The 27568-nt window shown below is 32.9% G+C and overlaps 2 protein-coding genes across 2 annotated transcripts in view; both read left to right on the top strand.

Annotated features, from left to right (window-relative positions):
• Window positions 1–11415, top strand: part of LOC143066724 (uncharacterized) — a 35747-nt gene extending 24332 nt beyond the window's left edge. The window contains exons 8-9 of the mRNA XM_076239539.1: window positions 2353–3643; window positions 7638–11415. Of these exons, the coding sequence (XP_076095654.1) occupies window positions 2353–3643; window positions 7638–7684 (1338 nt within the window). The 3' untranslated portion in view covers window positions 7685–11415. The remainder of the gene's footprint in view (window positions 1–2352; window positions 3644–7637) is intronic.
• A 622-nt stretch (window positions 11416–12037) lies between these two features.
• On the top strand, window positions 12038–26322 carry LOC143066695 (universal stress protein YxiE-like). Its single transcript, XM_076239520.1, has 5 exons — window positions 12038–12132; window positions 16964–17057; window positions 22077–22157; window positions 22887–22978; window positions 26005–26322. The coding sequence occupies exons 2-5, from the start codon at window positions 16985–16987 to the stop codon at window positions 26194–26196; spliced, it is 438 nt and encodes a 145-aa protein (XP_076095635.1). The 5' UTR covers window positions 12038–12132; window positions 16964–16984; the 3' UTR covers window positions 26197–26322.
• The last annotated feature ends 1246 nt before the right edge of the window (window positions 26323–27568 follow it).

The following is a 27568-nucleotide window of genomic DNA, read 5'->3' as shown; positions in this document are numbered from 1 at the left end:
GAGAGGATTGATATCCAACAGCATAGTGAATTGCTCAAAGGCAAAAAACAAATTTTATTAAGTTTATTAGACCACATTCATTCTGTGTCAGAAACCTATGCTGTGTCAACTATTTAATCACAATCCAAATTTAGAGCTGAATCCAGCTTGAATGTTGTGTCCATACTTGCCCCAACCGTTCAGGGTTCAACCTCTGCGGTCGTATAAAGCTGCGCTCTGTGGAGCATCTGGTTTTAACTTATTATACTCCCTTTATATGCTAAAAAGTAATTGCATGGTGATAACAAAATCCTGAACAAAACTATTCTCCAGTAATAAATTGTTCTGTTATTGAAATCCCAAATGTCATTGCAGGATAAGACATGAGTTGGCATATTACACACTGATAACTGCAGTCATAGCAACATCAACATCTTTATAGAAAATTGTCAGTCAAGATAGAACTTCATTTGTTTTCTGGGTTTTGTTGTTGTTTTCAAGAACAAGAAGTAAATTTGTAAAGATTCTGGAACAAATTTACTTTAAGTCATTATCAGAGATTTTTTTTTATCACCCCTCAATAAAAAAACACTTTAGATTATGATTAAACAAAACGTGCATTAAGAAAGAGATTAAAACTAATTTTTACTTCTTGTGCAATTGATTTTAGACCATATATAACCTGTAAAACTTATCAGAATTGCTTTGGTAAATAGAAATCATTGTGATATTAGATTTCCTATAAGAAAACTTAATTAAATGCCAGCATATACTTCTTAATATTAAGTTTGAAGTCTATTGTAAATGAAGTTAACCAGAAATCTGAATAATGCTCTTATTTATAAACAAAGCCCAAAAAATCGACTTGACTTCTTTATCAGATGGTATAAATAAATTTGACATTTTGTTTATTTGATTGATTTTTCAGTGCATTTCTGGAGATATTTTAATTAATTATCTTGGCAACGAAAAGTTTCCATCAATACTATTTAGATATGACAATGATTGCGTTTGTTGTTGCAGCCATTTAAATAATCTTGCAAATCGGTCACTAACATGTTTTAAATGAAATTAGTTGATAGGGTTACAAATCGTGACTGATCATTGTGTTAATTTTAGAATAAAAGTTACATAACATAATGGCAAAAGAAATTGCTGCTTTGTACAATGATGGTTTCTTATCATCAGATATTATGTAAGAGGCATCTAACTTTTCACTGCAGATGGATTTTTGAAAGCCCATCTAAATATTGTAAACAAACTATTCTGACATAATGTAATAAATAAAATCAATGTAAGATTCAAACTTAGTAATATTTAACATATGGTTGTTTAATTGTACATGCAGATTCATGCAGATTATACATGTTTGCAGTGCAATCTTGAACCTTAGTACTAAAATATCCTTTCAATCTATTTCAAAGCCAAGGCAGGTTTGAGAATAAATAAACAAATCAATAAGACAGCAACCAAACAACACAAAAAAATAAAATAATCTTGAGGTCAACATAGGGTCTTTAACAAAAGACAGGTATCCATTGGTTCTCAATTACTGATAGACTTTGACAGTTTTTGAATGTAGGTCCATAGTTTGAAACAACCATAAGGGAAATTTTTCACAGTTCTCAACTTTTGTTTAGTCACACCTTTTTAATTTGAAGTTCATGAGTCAATTTCACAATAAAACTTATAGCTAAGAATGATCCTAAGCCATGAACAATGCAGTATAAAGATCAATAGACAACTTTCGAGTTCGATGCATTTCCATCAAAAACTCTGGTTTTAGTGAACGTCATTTGTGCATTTAGGGGTGTCGTCACTTCCACTCCAATGTTGAGCGAGTGGTTGGAAAACTATAATTCTATATTGTACGAATTATTCGGCAAATTGAATTCTCAAAATTGACAATCAGCATTGCTGTCATTAGGGAATTGTCATTAAGTACCTACAGAACAACCATTATTTCTAGTTTATCCTGCACAATGACGATCACTAAGACGCTTGATGAACTTAAATAGTGCAGGGATACAGGCGACCCCCTCTATCTGGTAAATGACATCATAAAGGCGCGTATAATTGACGAGTTTTTTCCGGTGGCGAATGAACTCGAAAGTGGTCTATTGTAGTCATGTTCCCTATGATATGATCTTTCTAATTTAAATGCCAAATTAGATTTTTTACCCCAATTTCACAGTCCACTGAACATAGAAAAGATAGTGCGTGGGGGGCATCCGTGTACTATGGACACATTCTTGTTTTCTTATATACCGGTATATATTTCTATTTATAAAACAAGGGATAGTATACTTGGAATGTTTCATATGATTAAAAGTAATGAATGAAAATATAATTAAAACCGATTTGTCTTTTCAGGTTAGCATGATAAGTCCAACAACCAGAAACCACTATCTGAATGTCACTCCAGCCAATGTTGTTGTTATTTATAGTAACACATCAAATGGATTGAGAACCATAAGAAATATAGAAAAAAATACATCCTTAAACTCAGTACTTCACCAAGTGGAACCTTATATCAGTGAAGATAGTAATATCCGAAGGAGATCTGGTCAAGGAAATATGTCTACACCTGGTTCCTTGCCAAACAATTGCAGACATGGAAATATGTCTACACCTAACTCTATCACAAAACAACTTGGACAAGGAAATATATCTACACCTAGTTCAATCTCAAACAAATTTGGACAAGGAAATATGGCTACACCTGGTTCTATATCAAGCAAATTTGGACAACAAATTACACCTTCCTTCTCAATCAAATGTGGACAAGGAAATTTATCTACGCCTGGTTCTATTCCAAACAATTCTAGAAATATAATAAAAAGCAGTAACTTAGCAAGATCAGATCAGACAGGACGCAGTATGGGTGTGACAACTCCAAAACTAACTCATAATCCTACTGTACATACTCCAACAATTCAACAGAATTCTTCTAATCAGACACCTCAGAGGCCACAAAGTTCCAACAAGTTTAAATTTGTGAAAACACCAAATATATTGAACACTGCATGTAATTCAGTACAGAGTGCTGGAAGTCACACAGCTCAGTCAAATAACACAGGAAGTCACATAGCTCTGACACCAAATTTAAACAATAGCCAAGTATTGGCAAAACCAACAGTGCCAAATAATGTGAACATAACTCCATCTGTTAACAGTAGAGTTCCCAATACACCAGTTTCTATGAATGAAAATAAACAAAATTTAAATCAAGCTTCGTCTTCAATAAGCTTGACACATGCATATGATGAAAGAAAAATTAATGAGAAGCCTTATTTCAGTAGAAATCTGTGTTCAACAGACTTTAATTCTAACAAGATTGGCCATGACAATACCCCTCTTGAAGTGAGAAACACAAATGCAAGCAATAATTACGAAAGAAATGTTCCCAATGTACCTAGTAAATCTGGTAATAGTGTAAGGCAGGCATCAAATAGTGAAACTACTGAATGTAGTGCTAGTCCATCAGTAAAAAATGGTTTACGGTTTAAATCATCAAATCGGACTCAAGTGACAGCTGATATATGTAAAACTACAGACACTCATATGACAGTAAAATCTAATGCTATTCCTACCAAGAATGTATTGAAACATGTTAGAGATCCACCCAGACCATGCTTTGAAGTTGATTCCATGTGGCATGATGGTGAGTTCTTATTTAAATGCACAATTTAACTGTGCACAATTTTTCTGATTTTTTAAAAATTGATATATGTAAAGTTATTTTAGATTTACTTTACCAGTACTTTTGATTTTATTTTTTAAATATGATGAGTTAGAAAAAGGGACCTAAAGAAATTATTAATATACTTAAGCAACCATATCCTGTGAATGTTGATGAGTAAGTAACGTAACAGGTCAAGGTAAACAAAACAATTTACAGGACATATTATGGTGTACCGTTGTCCATTCGTCCATTGTCAAGACTTGTCAGACAACATCGCAAATAGATTTCATTTAAAGCATGAAGAAAAGCTAAAAGGGTGTTGGGTGTATCATGTGTTCATGGTGCAGCTCTTTATTAAATATATTTCAATTAACTAAGAACTTAGTCATAATATTGATAGTGCATATATATATAATTGGGTATTTCTTTTATTTTCTTCAACAGGCAAAATAAAGGTACATGTTGTCTAAATAATCTGAATGTCTATACAGGTTACATGTACAATATTCCAAGCTCCAAATTGCCCAAATTAAAAAAAAACTTTGAATTACCATTTATAACAGACCATAAAAGATCATCAATTGACAATTGACTACAAATTTGCTATAAAAGGACTGGACAAAACACAATAATGATACTGTTATGGCTGTATCAAAGAATACAGTTACTTAATTAGCAGCTAAAAGTACTTCACCCCATCTCACCGGCTAAGTTGTTTGTCTTATCTCACTTTAAATTCTGATTTATAGTCCAATTTCTCAATTTAGTCCTCAAAATCTCTCTTTTAGTGTCATGCGATAAATATTTACTCATGACTATGTAAGCATTAGTATTATTTATCACATTAAATCCTATTTACTTTCCAAGCTAAGTAATCAAAAATCATGTGCAAGCAACCATTTTATTTCAAAACTTGATTAACTGCATCTAGACACATGCTAGATATCTGATACTGAACAATTCTCCAAAGCTTTTACAAACTGTTTTATTACTGATTTTGTATGGGATAATCATATATATATCTATCTATTATTTTATAAGAGTCAGTATTGTAATTAGAGCTTATAATGTACAAAAATCTCTATGGATTTATCAATATTTCACAAGTCAGGTATTTCTGATATAATAATATTTTGTCTGCTTTTACAATTTTACCCTAGAGAAGTGAAAAATTTGTCAAAGAAACAGATTTATGCACGACATTGTGTGACTATTATAATGGTTGACAAAATTTTATATCTCCCAGGAATTTCCACAACTTCATGTTCAAAGTCTCTGTCTTATTTTTTGTTTTTTCCAAAGAAACTCATGATCATTTGGTGAGGGATTAATTAGATTTGTCTGGTCAGGCAATGAATGGTGTACAAAATCAAAGCAACCAAACTTAGTAAATTGAACAATTTCGTGATTGAATAGGATTCACCGTATTGTGACCTATAGTTTTTAGCGCCAACATCATCATTGATCATTTTGTCATCATACTTTATTTTACTTTTATATAGTTGTCATTTAAATCAGTTTAAGAAAAAATGTTAAAAGAATTATGATTATTTTTTTTTTTTTGGTACATGAAGTTTAACTTTCATGCCTTTTGGTTGTAAAACGTCTATTTGATGTTAAAAATATTGATATAGTCAAATGAAGCTGTTTTGGGGGCTCAGCAATATTAACTTCAACACTTTATATCTGGTGTAGACATGGTAGATGTAGATACAATTCAAGTAAGAACTGCAGCTGCCAAAAAACCACAGGTTTATGGTTTTTGTTGTAAATAACTAATGAGTATGTTATATATACCATATATATGTTACAGGCATTTTCTAAATTTAGGCATTTTGTAAAATGCCTGAAAACTTTAGGCATTTTATAAAATGCTTACAAAATTCAGTCATTATACATAATGACTAAATTTTCTAGGCATTTTTCAAAATGCATGGAAAAAATGAAATGCCTGAAATAATTTTATAGAATGAAATGTTAAGAAAAACAGTTCAAAAGTTTGAACACCAGAGCAGTCTTATTTATGGTAGTTACAGAATTAAAACGAAGAGCTTAAAATATAATAAAAAATCAAGAATAAATTTGACTGAAGCAGATTTGCCCATGACAGGGTGATGCCTCTTTTAGCAGGAGACACTTATCTTGTCAAAGTATCGTTATTTTTTTTCTTTGTCGATTTTAGCTCTCCTGGACAAATGGGCAAAGTGAGCTTTACTCATCACTTGGCAGCTGTCTTCCGTCTTCGTCACTTAACTTTCACAAACATTTTCTCCTATGAAACTACAAGGTCAAATGTAACCAAACTTGGCCACAATCATCATTAATAGAGTAACTTGTTTTTAAAATCTGTTAAATCCCGACTGCCAAACAACATGGTCAACATGATTAAAAATGGAACATAGGGGTAAATGCAGTGTTTGACTTAATATTTCTCTAAATCTCATGTATTTAGAGCAAATCTGACATTGGGGTTTAACAGTTAATAACCTGATATACCAGCCTTAAAGTTTGCAGTTTCCGGTTATTTTCTTCAACATTATAATAGATAAAGATAAACTGTACATGTAATCAGCAATAATGTTCAGCAAAGTAAGATCAACATTAACAAAATTGTCAATCGACCCCTGAAAGAGTTATTGTCCTTAAAAGCAACACTTTCTGCACGTTAATAACGCTATGCAGTGGGAATTTTCTGTCCCTGTCCAAAATACCTTTATTTCACATGCAAGCTGCAGTCTAAAATTTGCAACTGAAAGCAAAAAACGTCAATCAGTGAATTAAAAAACCAACTTCATTTTTCTCTGCTTCATATGTTTCACTTTACTGTTTTAAATCTAGATTTCCTACAAAATTAATGTGATTGTAAATTTTCTTCTATTAACAGAACAACTTGTCCTCCTGCCATTTTAACAAAATAATCATAAATTTACTATTATAATTAGTATCTGAAATACAAAGAGAGGATGTATTTTATGTAGTTTCGCTAAAAAGAACATATCATAAGACACAATCCTTCCCACCTGGGTTTTGAATAATAAATAAATTTTACCAAAACATTAGTTATTTTCTTTGCAAGATATTGACGATATTGTGTTCTTGTCCACTTTTGTCATATGCATCTCATTTTGTATAAGGCCTGTCAAGGTTAGGCATTTTATAAATTGACTGAAAATTCAGTCATTTTACAATATGCTAAATTTAGAAAATGCCTGTAACATATACATATGCTCACATTAGAGTAAAAAAAGGGAAAGTAAGGGTTTTATGTGCATGATGTGTGTTGGTAAAAGGTGTTGGACTTCTATTTTATCATCATCAATAAAATTTTCTTTGTAGAAGATAAGCCATCCCGCATAGTCCTAAACCACACTTAAGTGACAATTTTAAATACAAGTATTGATGTCATGCTGATGCATCATTTAGTGTGGGTTCGTGGTCTAGTGGTTAAGACCAATGGCTACAGTGCTGAAGGTCCACAGTTGAAATCCGACATGGGGTGCTGGAAATTTCAGTACATCACAAGGGTGATTTTCACCCTCCAACACACTTTTTTTTCTGGTACCCAGACTGGAGTTTAAACTAGAATGTGTACTTTGGGGTCCTCAGTTGGTCACAGTTGTCCCCTACTTTGACCTGGAGATCAATCTTCTGATTTCTCTCCATTTTTTCTGAGAACTTCAGCTTCCTCTACCATAATAACAGACTTCCCCGTGTCCTAGCACTCCCTTTGTGTTGGATGGGGATTGATTGTCCTTGTAAAAATAATTGTCGTATAAATATACGTTAGTTACAACTCTCCATTAATCCCGATAGGGAGTGTACATGGATGCCACTGTACCCTTTGCAGCTTTCAATGGGGGTCTTCAGATAACAGAGGCATTTACCAGTACATACATACATGTATAATTGAATTGCAGCTGAAATTTACATTTTATTGATGTTTTATGTGTATAATCTTTATTATTTATTTCAGATTTAAGTGATGATCTTTTGTCGCAGCTGTCAGAAGAAATGATGTAGAAAGAGAGACATTCATAATTTGAGTTGTGGTCTGGAACAGTAACATTGAAAGACAATAGTGCTTCAAAAAGATGTTGATACATGAAAATATAAACTAGCTGTTGTTTAAAAAAAGTTCTGATGAGGGGCACTAAAATCTGTAATCATGCATGTAAAAAAGATTCATATTGCTGACATTGAAACTATTTAAAATATGAATCTGTAGCTAAAGAATGAAATATGTGTTCAAATAGTGTGATCAAATAAAATAGCAATTTCAATTATAATTTAAATTCAATATTTATTGTGTGCTTTTATGATTTCAGGAAAATTTAAACACCAGATTTGTTTAAAACTACTCCCTCTTGTGGCTTAAAATAACTTGACACAATGAAAATCTTTTCTTAAATACTGTTTATTCTGAAATTATTGGGTGCATTTATTTTACTGTTTAATTCATATTTAAAAATTCAAAATGCGAGTTTAAATAATTGCGACTTCAATGTATAACCCTGTGGCATTTTTCGCAATAATAAAACATAGCAATAATTTCTGAAGTACAGTAGTCTTTTCCAGTGGATACATTTTTGATTTCTGAATCGATAGATTGTATTCTATATTTCATTGCTAGAATACATTCACTTACATAGAGTAGAAGGTGTACTGCAATCACCTTGTCTGCCTGTCTGTCCAAAAAAGTGTCTTTCTGCCCATAATTTTTGTCGAGTTGCAGAAAGCTCGACATAGGGATAGTGATCCAGCGGCGGCGGCGGCGTTAGCTCACTTCTTAAAAGCTTTATATTTTAGAAGGTGGAAGACCTGGATGCTTCATACTTTGTATATAGATGCTTCATGTTACGAAGTCTCCGTCAGTCACATGTCCAATGTCCTTGACCTCATTTTCATGGTTCAGTGACCACTTGAAAAAAGTTCATATTTTTTGTAATGTTGAATTCTCTCTTATTATAAGTAATAGGATAACTATATTTGATATGTGCGTACCTTGCAAGGTCCTCGTGTTTGTCAGACAGTTTTCACTTGACCTCGACCTCATTTCATGGATCAGTGAACAAGGTTAAGTTTTGGTGGTCAAGTCCATATCTCAGATACTATAAGTAATAGGGCTAGTATATTCGGTGTATGGAAGGACTGTAAGGTGTACATGTCCAACTGGCAGGTGTCATCTGACCTTGACCTCATTTTCATGGTTCAGTGGTTATAGTTAAATTTTTGTGTTTTGGTCTGTTTTTCTCATACTATATGCAATAGGTCTACTATATTTGTTGTATGGAATGATTGTAAAGTGTACATGTCTAGCGGGCAGATGTCATGTGACCTTGACATCATTTTCATGGTTCAGTGGTCAAAGTTAAGTTTTTGAGTTTTGGTCTTTTTATCTAATACTATATGCCATAGGTAAACTATATTTGGTGTATGGAAATATTTTATGATCTTTATGTCAGTCGCGCAGGTTTTATTTGACCGTGACCTCATTTTCACGGGTCATTGCACAGTGTTAAGTTTTTGTGTTTTGGTCTATTTTTCTTAAACTACAAGTAATGTGTCAACTATATATGTTGTATAGAAGCATTGTTAGCTGTACATGTCTGCCTGGAATGGTTCATCTGACCTTGACCTCATTTTCAAGGTTCATTGGTCTTTGTTTAGTTATCTCGATTAATGTTAAGTTTATGTGACAGTTGTAATAAAGCTTAGCTTTATACTTAGGACTATCAACATAATATCAATGATTAGTATAGAAGGCTAGACATTTCAGCGTGTGCACTCTTGTGTTTACTAGCAACTTATCTTCTATATAAAAGAATAATTTAATGTTTGGTTGAAACTTGATTATAATAAGTAAACTATTTTCAGATCAACAGGGCGTTCATTTCTGTTTGAAGGTACTCATTTTTTTCCCCTCATTTTCATGGTTCAGCAACTATTTGAAAAAAAAAACATTTTATTTTTTATGTGAATTTTACACTTATTATGAGTAATATTAATAAAATAACTATATTTGGGTTGAGTTCACTTGACCTTGTCCTTGTACTCATTTCATTGATCAGTGATCAAGGTTAAAGATACATGATTAGGTCTATTTCTCATATACTATAAGAGTAGGTCAACTATATGTGGTATGTGGAATGATTATAATGGTTACATGCCAGTCTGACCTTGAACTCATTTTCATGGTTTCATTGGTCAATGTTAAGCTTTTGTGTTTTAGTCTGTTTTTCAAATTATATAAGCAAAAGGTTAATTATATTTGATGTATGAAATGATAGTATAATGTCTACATGTCTATCTGGCAGGTATCATTTGTCCTTGACCTCATTTTATGGTACATTGGTTAATGTTAAGTTTCTGTAGTTTGGTCCTCTTCTCAGATACTAAAAGTAAAAATGATAAACAGGTTAACTGTATTTGGTATATGGAATGATTGTAGGGTTTACATATCTGCCTAGCAGGGTTCTTCTTACCTTGACCTCATTTTCATGGTTCATTAATTGATCAATATTTAGTCTTCATGTTTAAGGATGTACACCTCTCAGGAGCCAAAAATTTCTAGAAGTAAACTTTTTTTCTTAACCTGATTTTTGGGTTTATAAGACTGTAACAAAATAATTGGTGAAGAAAAAATCATAGGGTGGTGCACTTCTCTTTTAGATACGGCCCTTTGAAAATGCCCAATTTTGGTGATTTTCCCATTTTTCATCGATTTTTACCTATTTTTGGCCTATTATCGTGAAAAAAATCAGTTCCACAATTAAACTTTTTTTTCATACTTTCTATAAAGATGAAGTGGACCAATCTGAATAAATTTTACTTAAAAAAACTATAGGTAGGTGTTAATATAAGAAAGTTTTATCATATTTTGACGTTTTTTTATGTAAAATTTACCATGCTCTCAATTTTGTATTTTTGTGATTTTTCTCAGTTTTAAGATCAAAATTCATATTATTTCAACATTTTTGTTATAAATGATAAAAAAATACATATCTAAGAAATCTGAAAAGACCTAAATGATATGGGATGTACATGATTCTTGTAAAATCATTTTTTGTATCCTTTACCCATTTTCTCAAAATTTTGGCTAAAAATACTGACCTGATCGGTCGTAAAATTTGAAAACTGGATTACTCAAAAACCATTCATTGTAAATACACATTTTTTTCACAGAGTTATGTTTGATTATAGTTTTTTTTTAAATTCATTGATATTTTCCACTTGTATCACAAGTTTTGGAAATAATTCAAGAACGAGATTTCAACGAGACTGAAAAATCATAAGAATACATCCTTAAGCCTGATTCTTAGATATTATACGCAATAGGTTCCCTATATTTGGTGAATGGAATGGTTGTTAGGTGTAAATGTCTTTCTGTCATGTATCATCTGATCTTGACCTCATTTTCATGGTTCATTTGTCAACATTAAGTTTTCTTAGTTTGGTTTGGATTTTTTATAACAAAAAGCGACAAAAGGTCAACCATATTTGGTGTATTGAGTGATTTTAAGGTGTACATGTATGTTAGCCAGGGTTCTTTTGACCTTTAACTTATTATCATTGATCATTGATGAAATTAAGCTTATGTGATACTTGCATTACGGCCATTATTTATAAGACTTTCTACATTAAATCAGTCATGGACAGTACAGATGGTAAGATATTTCAACCTGTTTATGTTTAAATCATAGATATATGTGTCATTGTTATTAAAGAGAAATCATAATAAATATTAATGTTTATACTTACTGGAATTTACTGTTAACATTCATGTAGTTTATTTCAGGTTAATATTAATTGGCAACTATCATATCCTCATGTAAAAGAGGCTTCATTAATTTTACAACCATGGATATTTTTGACTTGAGAGTATAATTTTATGTGTGTCACAATATTAGTTTCCAGGTATTTAAAGTACTGCTTGACTGAAATCTTTTAAAATTTGGAACAATGTCATGGACCATGAAATATGGGATACAAGTACATGTATATGTAAGCAACTGTTCCAATGACAAGGGTTAAAATGTGCTATATGAGAATAGGATATAAAAAAGAAGATGTGGTATGATTGCCAATGAGACAACTATCCACAAAAGACCAAAATAACACAGACATTGACAACTATAGGTCACCGTACGGCCTTCAACAATGAGCAAAGCCCATACCGCATAGTGAGCTATAAAAGGCCCCGATAAGACAATGTATCACTAATAAATAATTATTGCTCTACTGATGAATGGTTAGAGAGATCTTTCCTGTTACTTGCTGTTATATATGAACATTGGTTGTTTAAATATATCTACAAGTTCAGAGTTCATTTTTCATTCCTTATCTCTATTTTTACTGAAATTTTCTACTTTCACATTTCTATTTTAAAAATTACTATCTGCATTTGATATGGATACTAGTCTTAGTTAACTTTATTCAAGCCAAAGAGAACTACTGGTTTTCATTTCTGTGTGAGTATGCCCTGTAATTTGTCATATGCATGTAAATGTAAAGTTAAAGGAGAGCTACAATTTTTTTTAAATGGTGGACAAATAAACCATGTTTCAAAGTCACAGGCTTTGTCAAAAATTTAACATCAGATTAATAAATAATAATCTGTTGTGCACAAAAAAAATTTCAATTGCTCTTATTAGATGTTCAAAGCACAAATTTTTCACATAACAATGATCCCACATAGGGTTTATTGTTGGCCAGATTTTTATTTCTCAATCTTTAATTTTTAGTGCAAATTTTTACGGAAGGGTTTGTCTTGTTAATTTCATTAGTTCACACATAATTTCCATTTAACCTATTGCTGTTACTGGTTGACAGTGTCAACTTAAAAAAAAATCATCTGAAACCAAGGAACAGATTTGAATGAATTTTTTTTTAAATGTTGCTAGAGGTATCTAGTTTCCCAGATTTTGATTTGTAAAAAAACAAGACTGCCTTTAATTAAAAAAGAGGGACGAAAGATACCAAAGGGACAGTCAAACTCATAAATCTAAAACAAACTGACAACGCCATGGCTAAAGTAAAATGTAAAATCTTTATTATAAAACTGTCTGATCATCAGTTCAAAATCTATTCACCTGTTCCTTAATAACTTGAAAACCTTTAAGAAATATAAGACATTATCAGAGTTGTTGCCCCTGAAATGTCCATTTTTGCATTTTGCTTTTGTTTGAAAACTAATATGCGGCAATTGATTGACGGAAAGAAAATTAACACTGACCTTAATCCTTTATAGGACAAAATCTACAAAATAATCAACATGGTCAAAATCTTCGGTGGTATTCTCCGTTAAGTGACGCTTTTAATAACTTTTTATGTTTTTGATCTTGAAAACTGCAAAATAGTTAGTAGTCTTAAGGAAGTTCGCTTCTCAATTTCAAAATAAATAGCTTTCCATAACACTAGTATATATTAATAAGGGATTAATTGAGGAATAAAAAAAGCAAAAAAAAATATAGGGGTCATTGTCGGGTCAATGTGCTTGTTTTCGAGACTCATCAGTGACGCTCGAATAAATCAAAGCGCTGTAAGCGCTGAAGGCAGTTAACCAAAAACCAAGGCAACCGTAATTATGAAAACTGTGGCAATGTTGCCTCAACATTAAACATTCATATATAGTACATTCATGTTTATCTAATGATTTATTTATTAAGGTAAATAATTTATATGTTATCAAGGTTTCAAAAGCAATGCATATATCAATGTATATTTTTATTGTGAGTCTGCAGTGGTACAAGTTCCCAATGATTGCAGTTGTTCTACTTGGTAGTTAACCTTGGTTTTATTTGACTGCTAGAAGTTCAATTTGACGTAGTATGAACATGTAATAGTATGAATGGACTGGTTTCCCTGGAAAGAAAACTGAGTTTGTGTTCTATGGTACAAAAGTTATGAGACACGAATCAGACAAATGTTCACTACAACAGGGATCAAAGATGAGGTCTGACTGACTTGCCCATAGTAAATGTAAATGATTTGTTATTTTGTCCCATACATATGAATATATATAATTTAGGGGTGGGGATCTCAACGGTTTTCAAGTTCTCAAACAGGTAAGGGTAGGCAGAGGATTTAGGGGGCAGGGGGCCTGCCCCCCCTTTTTTGGGAAAAAATTTGGTTGCTTATATAGGGAATCACTGGAGCGGGCCCCTCTTAGGTCAGTCAGTGGGCCCCATTTATGAAAATTTCTGGATCCACCACTGGGGGTAGGGTGACCCTAGGGACTTCCCCTACATTTCATTTATTTGTTCTCATACATGAATATATATGGTTTAAGGGTGGGGATCTTATTGGTTTCCAAGTTCACAAACAGGAAGGGTAGGGTGACCCAAGGGACTCCCCCTATATTTCATTTAATTAGTTATATTGATCCATACATTGTACATGAATATATATTGTTTTGGTGTGGGGATCTCGACCTTTCCAAGTTCTCAAACAGGAGGGTTGGGATGACCACAGGGACTTCCCTTATATTTCATTTGATTTGTTATATTGTCCCATACATGAGTATATATGGTTTAATAGGGGTAAGGATCTTGACCATTTCCAAGTTCTCAAACAGGAGGGTGAACAGTGACCTCAGGGACTCCCCCTATCTTTCATCTGATTTGTTATATTGTCCCATACATGAATATATATGGTTTAGGGATGGGGATCTCGACCATTTTTAAATTCTTAAACAGGAGGGATGGGGTGACCCCTAGCGACTCTTCCTATATTTCATTTGATTTTTCATATTGTCACAAACATGAATATATATGGTTAAGGGGTGGAGAGCTCGACCGTTTCCAAGTTATCAAACAAGAGGGGGTACAGTGGCCCAAAGAATGCCACCTATATATCATATGATTTACTTACATTAAGGTATATATAATATAGTTGCATTATTTGTGAAAATAAAGAATGAAACTTTCAGCTACTTTAATTGACCCTTCAAAATTGAGAAAAAAACAAATAACCCCTCGAAATTGCAGTAATATGTTTACACTTTAAAAGCATCTCACATGCATTATCATCATTTATCATTTATAAAGAAAATTTAGACTGTGACCATGAACATGTATATTGTTAGATATACTGTTCCCAGCTGTCACGTTGTATTGGATTTTTAAATTAAAATTTATCAAAAAGTAATTTTTAGTTTCTACATAAAAGATTTTTCTCCTTTTTCTTTCTTTTACATATATCTTTGGTTTACAATACTAGTGTTTATATTCATTTACCATGCATAGATGTATTTTTTCACCTGCATGGATTTATTTTGTAAATGATCGTCAAACCCGGAATTACCCTTATCCGCTTCCGGAATCGGATCCGATTTTGTAAAATTTTGCCTTCACGGCCGCCATTGTTATGTGTTTACAATGTTGTTTTTGTCAATCAGATACGATTTTACTCGAATTTATACAATATTTGTCGGCGATTTTCTGTATAAAGCTAGCGGTTGAACAAAATGAACATCGCCGTCATGAATAATAATGATAAAAATAAGTTTTTAGCTCGTTTAATTGGAGACTTTGGTGAACATGGTGAAAAGGTTTGCAAAGTAATTTCTTATTTTCTTTCAAATGTATAAAGGCGACTACGTCGGGCGTAGCTAGAAACCAACTATCCTAGTCGAAATTCCGCTTGCAAAAGTGGAAGGTCTCGGACCACCGCTAATTTGCTCACCTGCCTCCAAATTGAAAAGCTACGAAAATTTCTTTTTCTAATTTGAAATTGCCGCCAACAGCATGAACAGTTGAATTATATAATAGACTACTGACGTAGTTGTACTACGTATTGATGACAAACAATATTCCTACGACTTTTGTCATTTGGGAAATTTAAACTGCTTGTCTTCAGAGATTTTCGGCGATTAAATATTTCATACAATTGTTCTTTGACATCTTAGCTAAAAGCACAAGTCATAATGAACTACACAAGGATTTTTGATAAGCACTACTTCCTATGTGTAACTTTAAAACTTTTGGATAAATCGACGATCATTTAAGGTTTTTCTGGTCATTTTTTTTGTAATCCAGAATAAAAAGTATTAAAAAAGTGTTCAATTAGTTATATATAACATAGTAACAAGCTAGAAAATAACAATGGCAAGTATTTCAGGATTTATTGGGTAGAACACAAATCTAAGGTGCTCGCATAATGCAGCTTAACTGCATAAAAATGGTAAAAAGGCCAAATAAAGAGCATTGAGTTCCGAAAAGTTAAACTACAGCTGAGGTAGAAATTAAAGCCTTAGTTTTTCAAAAATTCAAAGTTTCTAAATAGCAGAGGCGGATTTAGGGGGGGGGGCCCAGGGGGCCCGGGCCCCCCCTTTTTGGGAAAAAATTTGGTTGCTTATATAGGGAATCACTGAAGCGTGACTGGAGCGGGCCCCCTCTTAGGTCAGTCAGTGGGCCCCCACTTATGAAAATTTCTGGATCCGCCACTGAATAGTTAATTTATAATTGTGAACATATCAATATAACCTACCCTCCTAACCTGTTCCAGCCCTGACTCCCACTTCCTTTCTCCTGTTTCCTGATTCGTGCACCCCCCCCCCCCCTTTTCACGTAATCCCTTAACCTTCTCCAGCCTTTCATTTATGAGCTCTTAAGGCTATAAATATAACTTGGATTTCAGGGGCGGATGCAGAAATTTTCGAAAGGGGGGTGCTAACCCAGGGCAAAGGGGGGTGCAAAACATATGTCCCGATACAAATGCATTGATCGGCAAAAATAAAGGGGGGGGGTGCGCACCCCCGGACCCCCCCCCCCCCCCTGGATCCGCCACTGGATTTCAATAATCGTTGAGTTAAAGCAGTGAACTTAAAATCATACTAATTTTACAATGGGGATTCATATTTTCAACATCAAAATTGTATCAAAATACTATTTACATGATCATAAACTTGTAACTGATAAACCACCGATTAGCGAGGTCTTGACCTTATTTGTGTTAATATATGATATTAATAAATAATAGTTCGATTATGCATTCAAGTGCATATGATAGCACATATTTTGTCTAAATAATAGAAAACACGTGGTAAATTTTGGTGCTCCGCTGAAGATTCCGTAAATAAATTCAGAGTGATGCAAGTGTTTTAATCATAGTATTTATCAGTAACTCAACAAATTAACGTATTCAAAGTACAACCTTTGTATTGAAGTTTATCTAATTGATTTGTTTGACTCTTCATTGATTATAATTATCCACATCTTAATGACCTTCGTTGCTGTGCTGTCTTGGTGAATGTTTTTAAAGTGCTATAAATAGTGTCGTTCATTTCCCGATACATTCCAGCATTAGCAACTGACCAAGATCATGGCTTCAAACACAAAACGGATAATTGTGATCGGAATTGATAACAGTGAGTTTGCAGAAAAATCATTTGATTGTAAGTATGTTTACACTTCTTAAAACTTTATTTAAAATATTGTCCAGAAACATCACGTGGAAAGCCATTTCCCCTGGTTACAAGTCAATCAGTTACAACGCAGAGTTGGAAATTTTATCAATGCAAGTCATACTCATACATGCCACTTATAGATCACTTATATAGTCAAATATCCTGTAGCCCTTTCATATCACTTCAGTTTGGTCTATATTTCATCCGGGATTATTATAGTTCATACAGGCTGATACTGTAATATCCCGACTCCTAATAATGGGTCTTATTCTGGCACAGGCGCTAAATTTTGTATTTGTTACTCATTTTTTTAATATTCTGTAATGCATTAATATTTTCAATTATTTAATGATCTTTATTTGGTGTTCACTCATATCCACAACCCTATATTATCAACATATATATAGAGGGTAAACCTCAGTGGTAAAAATAATAAAAGGGGTTCAAAATGCACTTCATTTTTGAACTGGTTGTATCAAAGTGTATTCCAAGCACGAACAAAACCAGGCAACATGCCAGATCTAGATAATGGGTTTTTCAAAAACCCATAATAGTGCTAATTCGACAGAAATGTGATGAAAGTAAAGTATCTGACTTCAGTTTTGTTTTACCCTGTTTATGAAAAAAGGTTATCGTAAACACAATAAGCGGAAAAGCATAGGACATCAACAGTTGCAAGATAATATGATTAGTATATATGCATCATGTAAAACACGGAAATACTTGATATTATCTTAACAGTTATCTGCATGTATATAACACAAGTATGAGCAAACGACAGATATATATACGAGCATAAAAAAAATATTATCAAAGATAATGAAGTCAATGAATACAAGACTGACTAGAGGAAAGTTATGTTATATTTGATGAAAATAATTTCGACTACATCACTTTTTGGATGAAAATAAATTATATAAAAACAATGTTTAGAAAATATTAAAAATTTAAGATAAACGTGTTTTGTGTTCGTTGAGCATGTTAAGCTAATCGTGAGATTTAGGGTGCCCATTACCTAACTTTGCTGTAACAAAAAACTTGACTCAAGGAAATTTCGTTACAAAAATAAAAGGTGCAGAAATAGAAAAAAAAAGATGTGGTATGATTACCAATGAGACAGCACTCTAATAGAGATCAAATGACACAGATAAATCAGTGGTGTATCCAGACACTTTCTGGAGGGGAGGGGCATTGCTTAAGAGGGGGCCGATCCAGACATGCCTATACACTGCTAAATTGGCACAAAGCTATGAAATGTGACATTTGTTTGTTAAGATGCATACTTCCCAAAAATAATTTAATTTTTTGTTGTTGTTCCTGTCACCTGCGCCAGCGGTGTTGGACATACTAATAGTCTTCGTCCGTACTAATCACGACAGACTTTAAAATACCTGACACCCTCATTTGATTTAAATTTTTGACAGGAGTTATGGGAATTTTGACCATTTTGTTACACAATGACACCTCGTGAACTGAAATCCTGAGAAAATTTGCCAGAAAGTTCTCAACTTTTGTAGAAATGTTTGACTTCATGTGTAGTTACCGATATTTTTTTGACATTTTTGGTTTGACATTTATGCATGCGTGTGTAATGGGACTTTGAGCATTTTAACTACATGGTATTGTAACACAATAATACCTCAAGATATTTAATCATTATTGTAACGCAATGACATATCTTGTGAACGCAGCTCTTCTGAGATTATTTGCCTCAAAGATTGAAGATTCATTGAATTTGTTTGTGACTATACTTGACCGTCATTTTAAATTGATATTATTGGACTTATACTACTCTCGGCGGCGTATCGCAGCTATCAGTATTTCACAGTTCACAGGAGCGTTTGACGTTGGTTTGGGTTAATTGTTTTCGAATCAAGGTGTGCGTCTTTATTATTTAAAAAGGATTTAGCTTTTCCCTGCTTTTGGGTGTTTTTTTTCAACTAAAGCGATTCTCTTTAGTGTGGCGTAATAATGCATTAGTATTTAAAAAAAAAAACATACTATAGATTCTTTATCTACGTATTCTTTAAGAACTTAAATAGTTCTCGTTTAACTTTTTTTTCTTTTTTTTTATCTCATTGTTTGTATTGTATTATGAAAAAATTATTGATGTTGTAATGTTTATGCCCTTTGGGGCCCATAATTGGAAAATAAAATATCTTATCTTATCTTATCTTATCTTGTAAGCATTTAAAAAAGATACGTGTTTATAAACACTAAGCATTTATGCACGATATTCGAACATTCAAGTTATATGTTCGAAATTCAGAGTTCATTGATTTTTTACGTTAATATATATTTTCATACATCCACACTTTAAAGTCTAAATTACTCGATAGCATTTTAACCATAACAATTAGAAAAAAATCTTTACTTCATGCAATCCTTTTTAAATACCAACATGTTTTTATTCAATAAGGACAAATCTATATTGATCTATCATCATGTGTTGATACCAAAGAGTTTATAATCGACAAAAAAAAAAAAATATAATGCAGAAAACAACTAAATGGAGCGAGCTACTTCAAAAATTGTATTTTGTTGTAAATCTAAATATAATGTTACATCAAATCAGAACTGTTTTATTTAATTATGTTAAAACATGTAAAATAACAGAGATATAGACAAGAGATGCAGATGTTATATGAAGTCAGCTGTTCGGGTGAATTAAGAACAAATTCATACACATGTATTTGCATTGCCAGATCTTTTTTAATAATACAGAAGTTCTGCCTTAAAAATGGTAAATAACAGTGGGTTTATTATTATTCGTGGGATATCAATATTCGTTGATTTCGTGCTTAAAGGTGAACCACGGATTTCAACGTATGACGAAGAGCATATTTAACAAAATACTGTATGCAGACTCAAAACAACAAAATCAAATAATCTCAAATACAATCTTTAAAAAAACTTTTTAATTTAATGTAAACTGTTTCCTGTTCGTTTAAATGAACGAAGGTCTTTGAAAATTCATACATTTTTTATAGATTGAACATGAGGTGAATTGCAAATAATTGCAGGATATTTTGAAAATCATAATTGATTTGAAAGGGACAAAAAGGCTCAGAATGTCAAGATTTACCAAAATTATAGCTCCCCACAATTAATCCGTATAAGAAAGGAGTATACTCAGACCAAAAAATATGGCTTTTACCATATATCCCACACTAGTTTTTGTCAATGATGTTGCAATGCATGCTGAGGTCGTGACATGGACGAGCTTGGGTCTTTTCTGAAAGAACTTACCGGTTAAGTATATAAAATAAGTTTATTTCTAAGAGGCTAATGAATGTAGTTACATATAATTGTATAGACTAGAAAAAGTTGACGACAGCAAGGAAAATCGAAAGGTTGTTTTTTTCACAAATAGACTGACACTTTCCATACCTTTATTTGCCTGTACTGCGTCAGTCAAGACGTTGATAGTATAAAGTATGGTGGCCGGTTAAGGCCATTTCGCGTTTTCGCCTTTCATATTCTATAGGACGAAAACGCGAAACCGATTTCGCGTTTTCGACTTTGCGTTTTCGACTTCGCGTTTTCGACTTCGCGTTTTTGACTTTGCGTTTTTGACTTTGCGTTTTCGACTTCGCGATTTCGCCTTTTCGCGATTTTGCGTTTAAGCGATTTCGCGATTTCGCCTTTTCGCGTTTATACGATATACATGTTATTATACCATAACATTTTAAATATAATTGGTCTGTCCCACTTCCGGACCAAGACAAATCAGTACCTCATTTTGCTACCTTATTCTGTTCCTTATAATAAATACCATACCGGTAATTTTTTCTATTTACCATAAAATTCACAAAATCATATTTGTATTTTCATAAATCATAGACAGTTTCTTTACATTCTTAGTTGACAATTACTGAACAAATTTAAAAACAGATGCATTTGTATAAAATGCTTTTGAATATACAATTTGCTGGAAGTTATAGTTTGGACATTTTAAAATAAATGAAATTAATCATTACTATCGCCATTGTTACTTAAAAGACATAATCTTTCATTTAATGCTCTTGTTGTGAATCTAAAAATTTTAATATTTAAATTAGCTTGTGTGAAAAAAGTTTGAAATTTAATACATTATGGAGATAAGACTTTTGTCAAATAAAACTTGGGACGGTTTCGCGAAGCTATCCTAAGACCTGTTATAAGATACTAGAATATCTTATGACATGTCTTATGATGCTCTTATGACTATCCAAGACCTCGCCTCAAAACTGTCGTAGGTTGATCTTAGTAAAGATATCCTAAACCTGTCGCATGTTCTTTTAATTGAAACAAAAAGTAACCTGGATTTATGGAAAATTCATGTAAATGTAGAATGTGTTTCCCATATATTACTAAACGCATTGATTGATATTTCAAATTTTCAAAGATGGAAATATTATCATCTACAGGAGACACACCAAGGGACAAGTAATATACTGTTGAATGCGGTAGACAATAACAACAATCCTCCCTGTGTCAGAACCAGATTAACAAAACAAATAGAAAAACTGAATCTGGTCAATTAACAAATTTATTTTAAAATGTAAAAAATATGATTTCAAGCAAATTGTATACTCAAAGGCATTTTATACTTGTTAGAGTATTTGAATCAAAGAATGTAAAGGAATTGTCTAAGTTATGAAAATATTTAAAGTAAACCACAGATATGAAATTTATATGACAATCATTTGAATGACTTATACTTTAGTTACTTTGTTGTCTTGTCTCCAATTATATTTAAAATGTTATGTTGAAATAACATGTATATCGTAAAAAAGCGAAAAGGCAAAATCGCGAGAACACGAAATCGCGAAAACGCGAAAAGGGGAAGTCGAAAACGCGAAATCGTGAGGTCGAAAACGCGAATTTCGACTTTGCCTTTTCGCCTTCGCGTTTTCGCCTTTAGAATATGAAAGTCGAAAACGCGAAATTGCCTTAACCGGTCACCATAATAAAGCTTTAATGCCTTATTTGAGTTTGTTGCTTTATATTGATTTTCATTTTAAGGGTATGCAGACAATATCAGAAAACCAGATGATGAGGTTATTTTGGTGCATTGTCCTGAAACATACGACTTCACTATGGCAAGTGAGTATATATATGTATATAAGTAAAAGCAAAGTCAAAAGATTTCTTGCCACAATTAACAGATTTTCCTAAGCATGTTATAACCAACTCCAACAATATTACGTTGTTCATCATAACTATATTCATACTTCAAGGTTAGTTTATAAAATTAAGAAGATATCAGTGGATAATGAGACAACTCTCCATCGGAGACCAAATTGAACTTTTTTATACACTGGTGACGCATTTTAATTAATTTTGGTCCGATAATTGGAACTATAGTTTAATACATGGTTAGGAAAATTCCCTGTTACAATTACAGACTTGCCTAGTTGGAACAACAAAAAACTATCGAACGAAAAAAGTGGACATCAACACATGTAGGCCTTCATTTTCATATTTAAACATGTGAAATTCGACCTAACACCACTTTTAATCGTTTGGGGATCACATATTAATATCGACGTAACTGTAAAAGAGATAATCAAATGTATCGAACATGCCTTTGCCTCAATATTTGAATTTGAAAAGAATTGTTTGAACAGAAGTCTAGTAACGTATTACATGGAAACGACACTCAATATAAGTTGCCAACTCAAAAACAGCATAATTTGCTAAAGCACAAAATGCTCCGTATCGAACATTACCTCCATTTTTCATCGGTAACAGCTTGCTAAAATTGAAATGCATCTTAATTGAGAATTATTACAGTAGGGAAAAGGTTTCATCTGACATATTTTCTTGTAATAGGTCCAGGTGTTGTGAAACAGTTGTTAGAGGAACTGGAAAAAACAGTTAAAACTCTCGAAGATAAATACAGAGCCAAAGCAAAAGGGAAAAATGTGAGTACCATCAGTCTTCTGTCTTGGTCCGTTCGCTTCATTTGGTCATTACTGAATTGAGAAATAATTGATGCAAGCTATACCTTATTGTAGTTTTTTAACATGGGTAGGCATTATATTCGTGATTATTTTTGCCCGAGCGATAGTGAGGACTAAAATAACACGAATATACTACCATGTTAAAACTACAACAAAGTGTAGCTTGCATAAATTATTTCGATTCTGATTAGGACCATTTAGGTAGTTTCTATATCCGATGTGCATAAGTGTACAGCGTTTATGCAGGCTCTTCCATGAACCACCCTTTTGTGTTTTTAAACAAGCAGACGACTGGCAATGTGATTTTTCAAAGGAAGGAGTTTTGAACTCCCAGCATGAACGGTTGTCGTATCTAGGTCAAATATGTCAATTTCGAATTGCAACACCTTACAGTCATAATAAATGAACTATTTACAACATGTGCATCAATTAAGGGGATTGAAGTATTTTAAGTTAAGGAAATAAATTAAATGCATGACAATTTGGTAAAATTCATTATTCTGCAGTATTCAATATACGTATGTGCAAACAAATATTATTGGATTTAGAGCATGGGTTTATTCTCAAAGCAAATGAAGCACGTCTGACATTATAATATATGAATAATTGCACATAATGTTTCAAAATTGTCCAAGATTGTTTGATAAGAAAGAGTGAATGGATCCGAACGACAAAATGTTGTCTGTATTTCCAAGAGACTTATATGTAATTATCGACTCCTAGGAGTCGATATTAAGAATTGAACGATGGACAGTGAGTGCATGAATTTTTCTTGCTACCTGATTGGAAGATATTACGAGACGTGAATAATCAAAGTCTATTGATTGGTTAGGAAAATCCAAACCTAGTAAATGTCCTTCAATCCCGTAGAGTATCGGATTTGTCCTCTCTATTTTAGCAATTAGATTTTGCCTGGTCATTAATCATGCATATTCATGATATTGGTACACAGGTAACTTTTATCTATAAATAGTCGAATCTTCTGGAGTTTCGTAGACAACAACGGTAAACGTTAAACGATATATACTACTTCATAACGTGTGACCTCACGTGTGTGGTAAAATTTGTTGATTGATACAAGTGGCTATTCTAGTAAATGAATTAATCGCGAGAGCACTTTCCATTTTCATCAGCTAAGAGTCGACTAGCCCTTTTTGAAAGGCTAATACTTGTTTTATATTTACATTTAAATCATCACAACTATATTTGCAAAACCCATATTTATATAAAACTATGCTATTACAGCGTTGTTTTCATATTCTTTTTCACTTGATATAAACAATGATTTAAAAATACTTTTCAAATAGTTTCAAATAATACAGGAAATTTTTTTTTTATAGTGACTCTATAGTGAGCATTCCGAAGTACTACATCTTCGCTAGCCAAGGGTTACGACCAACTGCCCTCTTCTAAACGAGAGCGGCGGAGAGTGGGTCTGGTAACCCTTTGCTAACGAAGATGGAAGTATTATTGTACATCAAATCAATTTGACACGTCAAACTCGTTCAGTTACGAACTACATTTGTAGTACTGGTGTGTGAAAAGAAAGATAATCACAATTTAAAAGATGTCATCTTTAATATCCAGTGTTACCTTTTAAATCTGTTTCAACGCTAGATTTTGTTATTTCAATTTGCTGTTTTATTGACGTTTGTTTATTTATAATATGCTGTTGATGTTCTGCACTTGTAAAATTGTAAAGACAGAACCTTAATTTGAAGTTCATACAACAATTGATGCATTTTTAAATTTGCCAATTCAAAAATGGAGCAAAGCACGTATTCCTTTCAGTATCATTCCTTTCATATAAATAGTTTACTTTTTCGCTCACCTGGTCCGAAGGACCAAGTGAGCTTTTCTCATCACTTTGCGTCCGTCGTCCGGCGTCGTCTGTTAATTTTGTACAAAAATCTTCTCCTCTGAAACTACTGGATCAAATTTAACCAAACTTGGCCACAATCATTATTGGGGTGTCTAGTATAAAAAATGTGTTCGTTGACCCGGCCAGCCAACCAAGATGGCCGCCATGGCTAAAAACAGAACATAGGGGTAAAATGTAGTTTTTGGCTTATAACTCTGAAACCAAAGCATTTAGAGTAAATCTGACATGAAGTAAAATTGTTTATCAAGTAAAGATCCATTTGACCTGAAATTTTCAGATGAATCGGACAACCGGTTGTTGGGTTGCTGCTCCTGAATTGGTAATTTCACGGAAATTTTGCCAATTTTGGTTATTATCTTGAATATTATTATAGATAGAGATAAACTGTAAACAGCAATAATGTTCAGCAAAGTAAGATCTACAAATAAGTCAGCATGACTAAAATGATCAGTTGACCCCCTTAAGGAGTAATTGCCCTTTATAGTCAATTTTACCATTTTTTCTTAAATTTTTTTCTTTACAAAAATCTTCTTCTCTGAAACTACTAGGACAAATGTTACCAAACTTGTCCACAATCATCATAAGAGTATTTAGTTTTAAAAATGTGTCCGATGACCCTGCCTGTGAACCATAATGACAGACATGGCTAAAAATAGTGCATAGGGTAAAATGCAGTTTTTGGTTTATATCTCTGAAACTGGAGCATTTAGAGCAAATTTGACTGCTGGCAAAAATGTTCATCAGATTTAGATATATCTGCCCTGAAATTTTCACACAATTCCTACAACCAGTTGTTAGGTTGCTGCCCTTGAGTTAGCAATTTTACGGAAATTTTGCCGTTCTTTTTGCTATTATATAAGATATTATTATAGTATCTAATGATATCTTATACTATAAATTATGATTTTTACCTTATTTTACATGATTTCCAAAGCATCAGAAAATACAGGTGAGCGACACAGGCTCTTTAGGCTCTTTAGAGCCTTTAGTTTGGACTTACCGAGAGTCATTTTAATTGTGACTGTAATTAAATACGAGCGCAACATGCAAAATGATTCTTAACTGATTGCTTCAATTTAAAGAAGACGTTTATTTTCTTCTTCAGATTGATGGAAAATTTAGGACTGGTCAAGGGAAACCTGGTGAACTACTTATACACATCGCAAAAGAGGAAAATGCCAGCATGATAATAACGGGATCACGTGGTTTGGGGAAAATCCGACGTACAATTCTAGGAAGTGTTAGTGACTATGTCATTCATCATTCACATGTACCAGTGTTAGTATGTAAAGGCTAAAAGTAGGTCACTGCTACCAAAGCCGAAGAAACTTTATAAACGTTTAATGAATACAAAGTTTAATGTACGCATTTGTTTTGAAATAATTTAATTGTTTATCATATAATAAAGGTTTGATTCAATCAATTTACTTCTCCATGTAACATGTTTATTACTCAAGTTTCGAGATGCCATTTTTCAAAATCAATGCACATAAAAAATACATGATTTTGTTTTCGCCCCCTCCCCCCCTTCACTTAGTTGCAAGGGATTATAGTGGTACCCTTGTCCTTCCTGTCTGTCTCCTAAATTCAAACAGATTTGCTATATCTGCAGATCGGGCGCTTAGGTATAGACTAGTTACAGTAAGGTTTTGATGTCTTACACTAAGACTCAGATGGTTTTGATTTGTTTTGTTTCGGTTGATCGACTTTCAGGAGAATTAGTCCCTTAAACCTATGAAATTTTATGGGGTTGTTCTTGTCCCGACTTTTAATTTGCAAATTCTGTAGTAATGGAGCTTGTACATATCATAATCATAAGTGTAAAGTTATGGCTTGTCCAGATCAAGTATGCGTTTCGGTTAGATTTATCGTCTTTTTTTTATACGGTATTACGGCCCTTTGAAAAAAAAATCAAAGAATGTGTAATTATCCGAATTAGGCCTGCAGATCTTGCGTGGTTTGTTTGATACATACGTGCATAATGATGACCTACAGATCGAGTATGCCTTTTTACCTAGTTTACCATATTTTCAGGAAGAATTATCGTGCTTGGGCCTATTCTTGTCATTTTGTAATGTCTGCAGATATCTGGAGTTGATTTTCGATACACACGTACCTTTGGTTTATGTAAATGCATGAACGTACAATTGATCTTATGTGTGTCACTGTGTGTGAGGGTTGGAGGTTGGGGGATGATTTTGTATCTCCACACAAGCATTTGTTTTTACTTCAAAAATAAACTAAGTACTTTCTTTGACTCATTCATATTTCGGAAGACGAGCATGCATCAAATAATATATTGAAAGGGTTTTATCTTAATTCTTTCTACTTGAAAGGCAGTTAAACTTTCACATGATGTTTTGTATGTAGGACCTCTACAAAAAGTAATATCTTGAAGGTAAACTGTCTAACCTCGAAACGTATTGAATTTTGGTCATAGCCACATTTAAACTTGGCTTTATTTTTTTAAAGATACTGAGTATAGAGAAAAGAGTACTTGATGTTGTGGTTGGCTCAAAGTAAAGCCTTAGAATAATGGCACCTGCTTCTCCGTTATAAACGCGCAATATATAGGGTTTAAAAGCAAAGACCGGTCGGCTCGGGGTTAGAATAATGTATCTGGGTAGGATGTCATGTCTATATTTGTACAAAGCTAGCAGGTATTATCA

The sequence above is a fragment of the Mytilus galloprovincialis genome, chromosome 1, assembly GCF_965363235.1.
Source record: "Mytilus galloprovincialis chromosome 1, xbMytGall1.hap1.1, whole genome shotgun sequence".
In the NCBI taxonomy this organism is placed as follows: Eukaryota; Metazoa; Mollusca; class Bivalvia; order Mytilida; family Mytilidae; genus Mytilus; species Mytilus galloprovincialis.
The sequence above is the reverse complement of the archived record's forward strand: the minus strand, read 5'-3'. Positions and strand labels throughout refer to the sequence as shown.